The sequence below is a fragment of the Lipotes vexillifer genome, unplaced genomic scaffold (assembly GCF_000442215.2).
Source record: "Lipotes vexillifer unplaced genomic scaffold, Lipotes_vexillifer_v1.1 scaffold977, whole genome shotgun sequence".
Taxonomy (NCBI): Eukaryota; Metazoa; Chordata; class Mammalia; order Artiodactyla; family Lipotidae; genus Lipotes; species Lipotes vexillifer.
In genome coordinates, this window is record NW_006783088.1 from 5,634,616 (window position 1) to 5,647,200 (window position 12,585).

The following is a 12,585-nucleotide window of genomic DNA, read 5'->3' on the forward strand; positions in this document are numbered from 1 at the left end:
GAAGGACAAAATGGGCTGCGCTTAATTGCACACAGAAACAAACATAAAACCAAACCCTGGTTAATCTCTCATTTTCTGGGGACTTGGGGAACAATTCTAAGACTGGAAGGTACATTGAGAATATTTGCTGAAGTTCCATAATGAAGACTCACGATGCTCATATTTCAGCACGTCTCTAGTTTGTTATGACAAATACCCAAATAAACAAGTCAAGTAATAGTTTCTGTGATACAACATTCTTAGTTCATCAGGTTGCTTACTTGCTAACAGCCACACGATGGTGTCTCAGTGGTGTAAGTTATTGAGGATCTACTAGAATTAAAATACTGCAAAAAACAAAGCAGAAAACACCACTGCAGATAAGGAAGCACCTTGTCATCCAAAATTATTCTCTTCAATGACTAGCCCTCCCACAAGCGAGACATTAAACACACAAAACCCTATAAAATTCAGTACCTTATATTTATAGCCTCCTATAGCTATGCTTTCCAGACTTTCCTCTGTCCTGTGAAATCCCCAATTAGAAAGCTCTCCTTAATGATCACTTGGATAAAAAAAATTCCCAAGCCTCTTTTTTTCCTTACATGCCCCACTATTCTATCAGACTGTTGTAGTATCCTTGTGCACAGCTCTTACAAAAATACTATTGTCATAGAGGAAGTGACAGGTCTTCCATGAAATAAGTCACTGATTTCTGCCTTCCTTGGGACCCTCTCATCACTGCTCCACACTGCAGGTGAGGGGGGGAAGACGGGGAGGCGTAAATGCTGCTGTGAAGCAATGGAACACTGGGTCGGTCCTAATGTGGACTGCTTACTTGATACAGAGTGTGACTGCAGACAAGGGAGATTGTACAAAAAAGACTACATCCCAATTCTTCATATTTTCACTTCTTATCAGGGAGCATATAAGTGTGCTCTTGGAGGGTCATTACTTTTTTTTTTTTTTTAAGCTTAAACATAACACAGAAATTGGTACAGATAGTTCTCTAACAGATTCTCAAAAAGACTGAGAAACATATCAAAACAGGGTTCCATGTCAGAAAAGAATCCTGGATCACGGAGGTCAGATATATAATTAGAACCAGCGATCCAAATACATTATACAAATATTGCTTTGTGGAAGAAAGTTTGCAAACATTTCCCACATGAAAGAGAACTGCCTGCCCTAAAACACCATAACATGTCATAATTCCACCTTAAGCAATACAGTATGAAAGGGGCTATTTTTAGCTTTTCCATGGTTGTTATGGCAACCACCTCCTGGTTCCAGCTGTACAAAATGTTTATAATTCCAGGGAAGTGGAAAGAGTAAGTTTCCTCTATAACGTAATTATGTACTTTTTACTTGTATGATAATAATACCTTAGTTTGATTATAGAGACTTGTTTAGGGATAGTCAGCTGGCCCTAGGCTATAGTTCTAGAGAGTTTGGAAAATCGCATACATCAGAAGTAGAATCAGTGAAAGGGGAAAAACCCCACAACAACAAAGAACCCTGCTGTTCCTCAATGGAGATATGAAACCTACGCATGGTAACCAACCATAGTTATGCCATTTGGGGACGGTGTAAAGGGCAGGCTATAAACAGATCACTGTAATCACTTTCAGGGGATCTGTGAACTCAGAGTCTGTCTTTCTTCTTGGGCACACAGCTAATGACATTTCTGGCCTCCCTTTGCAGTTAGCTGTAGCCTGTGACTGAGTTCTAGACAATGGGATGAGGGAAGAAGTGAGGGACACCACTTTGAGGCCTGGCCCATGAAACCACCCATAAAATCATCCTTCCTCTCTCTTCCCTCATCTGCTGGCTGGATGCAGATGTTTCTGCAGAGAACCACAAGGCCCAAGAGAAGAGCGGACCACCTTCACCCCAGATGGAAGGAGCCTGAGATCCCTGGATGACTGGGTAGAGCACAGCCCCGATCGCTGATCCACACCAGACTGTGACGTGAGGGGAAAGTCAACCTTTAGAGTGTTAAGCCACTGAGATTCTGGGGTGGTCTGTTATAGCAGTTAGCCTGCCTTGACTAATATAACGAGTAACTCCTTTAACTCAAGCAGACATAGCTGTTCCTTCTCCTATCCAAAAGTACCGATTCATAAAACCCATTTACATTTCTGACTAGTTCTAGCAGGTGCCACAATCACCCCTGTGACATCAGTTTCAATACCTAGCCTATGATAGCTTTCCACCAGATCATTTCGCAACCCCCTGTGTAAAATCAATTTGATTTCTTAAAGGCAAGGATCCAATTCATCTTCTGTGATAAACCTTACTCAGTGAATGCCTGTTGAAACAGATGGATCCTTTCCTTTGCATTCTTTGTCTTTATCTAAGGGTCCAGCTACAACTGTGATCGTGGCTGCTAGGTCTACAGAGAAAGGTGTGAGCACCTTGTGTCTGTAGCATTTACTCACTAATTATGTAGCCTCATGGCACTCAGTTTCTTTGGATCTCACTTTTTATGTCAAATGAGAGGGGGTTGGTCTCAATTAATTTTAAAGTACTGAAATTCTCTGACTCTTTGAATCTAGTTCTTCCTGGTCATAACCAGCATCTCTTTTGATATGATTTTTACCAACACACTTAAAAATTCCTTTTGCAGTACCTCTGTGGCATATAAATTTCTTCTTTAACGGATAGAATGTACTAACCTGAATTAATACTGTGTCACTTGCAGATATCCAAACTAGAATTAAGCTGATGACCCAAACTTCATCCCTCTTGAGTTCTACGCTGTCTGCCCTAATTCTCTGTAATCTTCTAGGATTCTCTGGTCTGGTTTGACCACCATCACTTCCATACCTGACCATCAGGGGCACACTCCCACTGTAGCCATCAATAAGTAGTTTAAAGGTTTTAAAGGGGAATTTTACTAAAAGAAAGCAATTAAAATATACAAAACCACATGTAAAATGCATTACAAAGAAAGAGGCTTGCTACAAAGTAGCTGTGAAACAAAATGGATTCCTAACTTCAGAGTCCTCATTTGTAGGATGGTGGGAGGCTATCGGAGTTAAATGAGCAAACATATATCAAGTTCTCATCCAACACCTGGCACATAACATGGAATCAATAAACATGAGCTGTAAACCCTGCCTAAAGCTGGTCATGGAGGTTTCTTCACAGAATTAGGGTCCCTGGGTCTCCCCTTTGCAAAGCTGTGACTCCTTTGGATCTCTTCCAAACTCAAAGCTATTTTGCAGTGGAAGGATGACTGTGAAGCCCTAAATTTAGCAAACGACCAAGCAAGCCCAGCTCTTTGCAACAGGTTTTCTTGGAAAGCTTAGCCATCACTCAGGCTTCTCTAAGGGAGGAACAGAGCTTAATTACCATCTGACACTCCACGCTATTTCAAATATAAGGACTTAGCAACACATTTCTCAATAAAAATGAAGACATCTAGCATATCCTAGTGGAACCCCATTCAAACTGGAACACAGCTGGGGCTAGAGGACACAGCCTCTTCCTCCAAGGGCAAGGGTGGGGGCTGACATCTTATAATCACTTTCTAACATGCCCAAGTCCCTCATACATCCATTCTCCCGGTCTCGCTGCATGAAAGTCCACTGATTTGGGCTCTGAGAGCATAAAGCTTTAGGAAGGTATTCCCGGGAATATCCTAGCAACTCCATCGCCCCCTCAGAACAGCAGGCAATTGAGTTAGTGATGGTGACTCAAGCAGACTTTTTAATCCTGATGTAAAGGAACCACACAACCCTGGAGAGGGAAATAAAAAGGGAATGGAGTGGAAAAGGCCTCCACCACCAGATGACTCATGCTCCACCGTTTGACTCGCCTGGCACATTACTCTGTCACTAAGACATGGAGGAGAGGCTCATTAGTCACTTTAATGAATTTTTCAAAGTAAGGGTTCTCCCCTATAAATAATCATGAGCTCTGCTGCTCTAGTGTTTGTGTGTGAGCTTATGACTCACCTTTCTACCATGCCAGGCAGTACCAACCATGTCATCTGCGAAAGAGAAAAACAAAACATCAGTGAGGATGCAGGCTACAGAGAGAGTGGAGAGAACTCACCCACACAAACAGGGAGGGAATCACGAAACCACTCGCCACTTCCACAGACAGCAGTTATTTGATACGCTCTGTATAATTTGCCTGTGGCAAGCGTGCTAAAAAGGAATCAGATGAAATTACTGGAGATAATACTGTAAATATTTTCAGTGAACTTGGCTAAAATTAGTCTTGCCTGAAATGTAATAGTGACATGCAGATCTTCAAACAATTAAGGCTTTATGGTGAAATCTATGTCTCCCAAAATACATTCTCAGAAAAGAACATATGTTATCACAAGAAATATCCTGCCTACCAAACTTACTTAAGCTTTTTAATCTCAAGAGATAAAATAACCTTTTCCTATCAAAAATGCCTTTAGAAGAATGCCATAAAGTGACATGTTGGCAAGTATTAGGTCTATCTTCACATTTATTTCTCTTGTTGCTCAAGCTAACTGTGAGTAAAACGCATCCTTAAAGAAAGCTGAAGTTATCTGTCGTCTCAAATAACCAGCAATGAAAAAAAGGACACCAGCATTTTAATTTTTTTATTTTTATTTTGGCCGCACTGCAAGGCATGCAGGATCTTAGTTCCCAGAGCAGGGATAGAACCCACACCCCCTGCAGGGGAAGCCTGTAGTCTTAACCACTGGACCGCCAGAAAATTCCATGGACACCCACATTCTTAAAGGACTTCATAGTTGTTGACTACATACATATATTATGACGAGAGAAAGTACTTCTAAACTCTGTTTTAAGATATTATTGACTAAGAAAAGTTAAGACATCCACTGGCTTAGTCAAGGCCACGTCATAGTTAAGTACTGAGGTTGGAGTATGAACTCTGGACTCCAGAATATCATCAGTTCTCTAAGAAACACATGCTGTTTTGTTACAGAAAAGTTTGCATGCATGCCAACCACAGGAATTTTAAGCTTTCTATCTTGAATAGTGTCTTAATTAAAACAGCATTCTGACGAGCAGAGAATTTTTTTCCTAGAAACATTTTGAAGAAAGAAAATGCATCCAGACTTGACCAACATGGAATCTGCTCTGGAGTATTCCCAACCCAGATATCAACCTTCGGGCCGTTGCACACACTTCTCCAGGAAGAACACGAATTCAAACTGACACTGCGTCATAAAAGGTAGACTAACACACCGCCAGCTTCTAAACAGACAAAGTGGTGTCTTCAAAGCCTAGGGGAATCATTTCAACAGAAGTATCTAGATTTGGTCAAATCTTCCAGATTAAAAAGGAGAGACCCTAAAAGAGTTTGGCCTGAAGCGTCCCCTATCTCCCTCCTTACATATAAGTCTGCGCTTGCGTTTTTGGGGGTTTTTTTGTTTGTTTTTGCCTGTTTCACACTGCATACGGGATCTTAGGTCCCCAACCAGGGATGGAACCATGCCCCCTGCAGTGGAAGCACAAAGTCTTAAGCATTGGACCGCCAGGGAAGTCCCTCTATGCTTCTCATATTAAACTCATCTTCACAGAAGGATGGGGCAAAGAATGCCAAGTGTCCCTCAACATTCATTCTTTCCTTAATATAACAATTGAATTTTCAGTTGGATATGCCGGCCATAAAAACTGTATTTTCTGCATTCTCTCTCACAGGGCATGTGGCCCTATAACTATGTTCTATCTGATAAGACGACAAGTAATACATGCAATTTCTTGGTCAGGCCCTTAAAGGACGAAAAAAATACATATCCTCCTCTGTGCCTGTTCCTCCTCTTGATGGCTAGAAAGTAGATGTGATGGAAGGAGCTAAAGCAGCCATCCTAGACCCCAAGGTGAAAGCCATCTGCTAATGGTGGCAAAGCAGTGAGAGAAAAAGAGGCAGGATCTCTAATGATTGTGGAGCTCTTATGCCAAACATTGCTTACCCACCTAGCCTTTTATCTGACAGAAATAAATTTCTATTTTATTTAAGCCATTCCTAAACCTCTGCTACAGCAGCCAAACCAATATTCTAACTGACATAACTGACCTTGTGAGTCGTTAAAGACCAACCAGTGTTAACATTTTATGACTTGAAAGAGAAACAATCCCCAAAGCAAACTCAACCATAAATTCTGCTGACAGCCCAAATGGCTTCAATATTTTATAGTTTGTTAAAACACGACCATATTTCTTCGCTCTTCTAGGTCTGCTTGACTCAAGTCAGAATGTGCCCACTCACCCTCTGACCAAACGGTATGGAACTGGGCTTCCCTGGTGGCACAGTGGTTAAGAATCCACCTGCCAATTCAGGGGACACAGGTTCAAGACCTGGTCTGGGAAGATCCCGCACGCCACGGAGCAACTAAACCTGTGAGCCACAACTACTGAGCCTGCGAGCCACAACTACTGAAGCCCGCGCACCTAGAGCCCGTGCTCTGCAACAAGAGAAGCCACCGCAATGAGAAGCCTGCGCACAGCACCGAAGACCCAACGCAGCCAAAAAAAAAAAAAAAAGAAACCCCCAAAACTGTATGGAACCAAGTCAAAGAAAAAGCTGAAAAAGCTGAGTTCAAAGTTTATCCTTTCAACACAGTCAGCTCTTCTCTTTTCAGATTAAATAACAACTCTTCAAATCGGCTTACATGTTTCCTAAGATTTATGTTTTTATAGGAGTATAGGAATCACTCCACATGTAGCAACAGTTGCTGAATGTTTAAGGCAATGTGGTATGTAGTCAGGCCAAAGAGCTAATCCTAGCCCTTCCACTTCCTAGCCATGTGACCTCGAGTTTGTTTCTTATCCTCCTCTGCAGTCCTTATGTATTAAATGAAGAAGGCATCTACATCACAGCTTATTATATTCTGAATTTCATATAAGGTGATGTACATAACGGACCTAACACAGAGTGCACCATGGAGTAAGCCCCTGAAAGGAAATTATGTCCCTTATTGCCAGGGTGCACTCTTCTTTCAGGACACAGCACCATTAAGTATCTAGGCCTCCCTTCAGTATGTTGTGCCCAACACAGTTTAGAGCCAAAAACAGTGACACATTTTGAGGTCATCCAATTCAACTCACCACACAGAAATTTCTGGACGGTTTCAGCAATATTTTAAAGTGTCTCAATTGGGAGCTTCTTAGGGTAAAAGAACTGTTCTAAAATTAGAGTGCCATGATGATTGCAAGATTGTGTAAATTTACTAAAAACCATTCAACTGTACACTTAAAATGGATGAATTTTAGAGTATATAAACTATCCCTCGATAAAGTTTTTAAAAAAAATCTCAATAAGCATATGGATAAGAATTAAAGAACTGGAATCACAAAATACATTTGATGTTACTTTATCAGACACAGGAAATAAAAGAGCTCTCAAAATGCTCTATGCATATCAACTCATGGCCTGGAGCAATGCGAAGTCATAAACAGGCATTCTTCCATTCAGTAGAAGACATGTTAGTTACTTGAATCAGGGTTGGGTGATGGGAGCTCACGACTGAGCAGGAGAACAGATATTTATATAAATAAATCATTACATGACAATGCTATGAGTGGGACAATAGGAGTAAGGACAGAGGGCACCAACGCTTAGGAGAGGGTCTAGTTACGACTGGGGAAACAGGTAGAGCTTCACAGATCACGGTTCAGTTAAGTTCTGAAAGAATAAATAAGAGTTCACTAGGCAGAAAAAAAATTCTAATCAAGGGAAGAGAATGCAAAAATGCAAACAGCTGCAGGAAATTACAATATGCTATAGAATTAATGCATTTAAAAAAAGTTTTTGTTGAAAAAAAAAGTTTTTGTTGAATGGATGAAATATACAAAGAAGTAAAAATATGTGCATCCTATTACATACGTCATGCAATGTGCATATCATACTATGTCACAGACAGCTTCCCATGCTAGTATTACAAGCAGATGTACATCAGGCATGGTAACAGTTGTGGAGGATTTTCTTTGTAAGGACAGATTATATGCATTCTTAGCCGTATCTGAAAACATTTTTTTATTTAGTACATTTCATCAGGGGACCATAATGCTTAGATAATGTATTATAAAGAGGTTCCCAAGCATTTTGTGAAAAGAAGCTATTATGCAGTTCCCCGAAGTCCGGAGATCACTAGAAACAGGATGAGGAGGGAGAAGACTGATAATAAAAATATTCTCACCTAGGGGTAGGCGTGTGTGTGTGCTTGTGCGTGTGTATGTGTGTGCGCATGCACAAGCGCATTTGCAGTAAGGAAATGAGACTTGTTAAGTGCAAAGTAGATAAGTAGAGTTGACAGGGGTAACCACTAACTGTTCAGCTTTCCTACACAAAAGGAGAGAAGGGATGGGATTTGCAGACACTGATCAATCTGGAGAACTACCAGGAAAGTCTACAAGATCTGCTGATGGATTCCTTTATTCTGACCAGGGATCTCAGTACTATTTGAATATTTAATAAGCAGTCGTGCAGAGTTTTAAAGTTCAACTCAGGTTTTTCCCCAAGATATACATTTACACATTACATATTATGTACACATACATACAGTCCAATAAGAAATATCACCTTAAGCTGGGATATTAAGGGAATACAAATGCACACATTGGGAGCTATTTTTTCCTTACACTGTGCATGTCATATATTAAATGTCTCCTTTCTGAATGGCAAAGATTATACAGGAAATGATCAGAGACGAAATAAAACCCCATAAGATATAATCTGACTTACAAAATTATATCAACAGCATGCTAAACATTAAATCAGTCTTGATGGTCATCAATGTGTGGACATCTTCAAAATAGTCTTTTTTCTCCCCATCTCACTGTGATATAATTGACATATAACTTTTTATTAGTTTAAGGTATACAACATAATATATATATATATATATATATATATATATATATATATATATATATATATATATATATATATATATAAAAAAACATGTGGTTGAGAGTCCGCCTGCCGATGCAGGGGACACGGGTTTGTGCCCCGGTCCGGGAAGATCCCACGTGCCGCGAAGCGGCTGGGCCCGTGAGCCATGGCCGCTGAGCCTGCGCATCCGGAGCCTGTGCTCCGCAACGGGAGATGCTGCAACAGTGAGAGGCCTGCGTACCGCAAAAAAAAAAAAAAATATATATATATGGAACACCTCACAAATCTGCATGTCATCCTTGTACAGGGCCATGCTGATCTTCTCTGTATCATTCCAATTCTACTATATGTGCTGCTGAAGCGAGCACTAAAATATATTCTTTAAACAGGTGAATTAAAACTCAAGAAGTTTTAATAACTTAAACCAAAGGAAGAAGCAGTGTTTTCAGTACCTGGCTATTAAAGGGCCAGAAATACTTGTTGGAATGCTCAATGACCAAATGATTCATCAGCAAAAACAGAAATCCACTCATGAAAAAGTTATATTCTTTTGCACTGTTCATTGGTTTCTCCTCTTAAATTCTGACTCTACATTATTTCTCCTTGCCATAAAATAGACCATCTTCTCGGATCTATCAAATATAACACTGAAAAGCCTAAGAAGAGTTAACCTGAAATCTGCCGGCTTTTATAAAATTGATTAATGCCTTTATTTATACTTAAATTATCTTTCCTTCTACTCAGAATACACGTCATAATAAATTCAATTTCAAGCCTTCTTTATCTGGCTATATGTATACAAGTAACTCAGTATTCTGTGTTGAAGTAGAGAGGCTTCACTACCTTAACATCAAATTAAATTCTTTTTTTTTTTTTTTTTTTTTGCGGTCCGGGGGCCTCTCCCTGTTGTGGCCTCTCCCGTTGCAGAGCACAAGCTCCGGACGCGCAGGCTCAGCGGCCATGGCTCACGGGCCCAGCCGCTCCGCGGCATGTGGGATCTTCCCGGACTGGGGCACGGACCCGTGTCCCCTGCATCAGCAGGCGGACTCTCAACCACTGCGCCACCAGGGAAGCCCCTAAATTCTCTTTAACATCAAGTTTTACAAAGGATATTTAAATTAAGCTATTAGTATTCTCATTTTACTTTATATGCATCAATTGGTATCTTGATATCTGGTTATTTATACCATACACCAAGTGTTTCTGTGAAATCTCACTATCTATCTGAACTCCACCTCACAGCCTATAGGCTGTTTCTGGAGTTAACTCAATATGCTCATTTTAGGCCATCTGCAGGTGATAATTGCTGTACTAGGAAAACGTTTGTTCCTCTTAAGATACTGCTAAAATAAGGTTACCGTAACTTGTAAGTTCAGTGGTTGAGAATATTAGAAAACTAGTAGTAAACATAACTTCTTTACTCGGTTTCTTCTATGTTGAGGCTGTTTCCAAAAGTATACAGCAAACAATTTAAATTTAATTCTTTCCTAAAAAGTATATAAAAGTCCTGTAATAGTACCTCTACAACAATGGGAGCTTTAAATTCTTGCAGAAGAAAAAAAACAAATGTTTCCTCTCTATATATACTTTTTAGTGACGGTTTCAACAATCCTTACCGCAAAAAAGTCCTAGATGTCTAAAATCAAAGGGAGAAAGGTCACTATATGTTATCTCATTTCAAGATATCACAACACTTTGTATGCAAGCTGGCCATAGAGTATACACATATACAAAGATAAATGAGTCTTCACCAACAATAGCTCAATTTACAATTCCTCTTAGGGACACCACATATTCTACTCAAGAGTGAAATATCTACTGGTATTTATTGCCACAACTACGTATATCCTGGCTGGGAAATAAATAAGAGGCTGATTTACTTCATACAAAATCAAAATCAGTATTGTTAGATCATTCAGTTGAGATAACCTGACTCAAAAATGCATTGGCTTGATGAATTGGGAGATTGGGATTGACCTATATACACTAATATGTATAAAATGGATAACTAATAAGAACCTGCTGTATAAAAAAATAAAAGTTTTTTAAAAATGTATTGGCTGGCCTAGAAAATCTTTGAAGACATTATACTAAAATGTATCCATCGTAATATTCTGGAATATTTATCATATTTTTGGCAACTGCTTGCATTGCTTTTGTAATTAGAAGAGCACCCACAATCAGTGTCATTTCTAAAAGAAATTAACATGAATAAACTTTTTTTCTTTTCATTTCTTTGGCATCAGTAATCAAGAGTTTGTAGAAGGAACCTTATTTTATACACAAAAGCCAATCCGAGTTTCCCACTTTTTAGTTTGGTATGAAAACTGATAACACAAGCAAATTATGCAATTATTTCACAAGCAAGTAATTTCTTTTTACAAGCAAATTATTTTTAAGATTAATTTTATTTAAGATTTATTTTTTCAAATATTATAGGTGTACAATTGACCAAAACAATGTAAGTATAATCTAAACGTTGATAGTTATTACAAAAAAAGTAAAATTTTATGAGGAATACTTTTTTTTTTTTTTAATATCATGTAACCTGTGGTGTTTGGTCATATTTTGGAGAGAACAGTATAGTGCTGAAAAAGATAACTAAAAACCCAAGTGAAAAGATTAAAATTCAAGATACTTTAGTAAAATAAGAAAAGAAATATTGACACCTGTATCACCATTATATATAAATAGGAAGTGTAACAACTTGCTCTAGAATCTGGGCAAAGCCCCAGGAATCCAGGCTATTAGTACAAATAATTAGGACACCACAAATAGCCACTTTGTCCACTTCTGCCCTGCCCTCTACCCCAGAGAAACCTGCTTGGAGTAAACAGGATATGAATTCAAGCAACTGAAAAATGAACCCACACAAATTAGAAGGAAACAGATGCAAATGCCTTAAGCAAATTTTCAACTGGAATAATTAGCAGTAAGTTTTAAAATCACAGTATAATAGTGAAAAGAATTACGTAAAGTAACAACGATGTTACACTATGCCTGTTTTGGAGAAATGAGGTGGTAAGTCCACTGAAGTCACACTAGAATGACACAGCACACATTTCCTTTGACAAATGGTATAATCTGAGCTCTGTGGTACCAAGAAAACAACTTAATTAGAAACTCTTAGAATCTCACCTGTATGGCTAACAGAATACTTACTGCGCAGGGGGTGAAAAGCTTAATGAGATAAAGTTTTTAGAGTGCTTTGAGATCTCTGAGCATTGTTTGGTTTTCTTCTCTATTAATGTTTAGGTCTTTGTGGAAGTTATGAGCCCTCCTTGCCATTTCCCGTCACGCCATATTACTTAACCTGAAATTCAGCCCCACGCCATAAAAGACTTTTCCTTTTATGATAAATTCTGGTTTGATTTTGTTAAAATAATTAACAAAAGAAAAAGAACTTTCCAGAACAGAGAACTGAATGCCAATTAATTATAATGAAACTAAAGCCATAATTTATAAACTCTAAACAAAAAGAACACACATACCATCACATACTGTTTTTCTAAGTTGAGCGTTTTATAATATGCTAAGAGTTTCTATTACTTACGTTTTCCCCAAATAAGCTGACTTCTCCAAAAGTGACAGATTTAGGTAGGAGAAAATAATTCCTAAAGTTCTCAAGGAGATTTTTACATTTTCACCCATTTATAAGGCACTTCTCCTATAAACTAGCTTTACTTGGAACTGGAAAGGACCCTAGAACCAATCTCCAACTACTCCCTCATTTTTTAAGATGAAAACTATGGAAAG

General features: G+C 38.9%; 1 protein-coding gene across 1 annotated transcript in view; it reads right to left on the reverse strand.

Annotated features, from left to right (window-relative positions):
- HSD17B12 (hydroxysteroid 17-beta dehydrogenase 12) overlaps positions 1-12,585 on the reverse strand; it is a 159,345-nt gene that overhangs the window by 18,291 nt on the left and 128,469 nt on the right. The window contains exon 7 of the mRNA XM_007455809.1: positions 3,942-3,976. Coding sequence (XP_007455871.1) covers positions 3,942-3,976 — 35 coding nt within the window. The remainder of the gene's footprint in view (positions 1-3,941; positions 3,977-12,585) is intronic.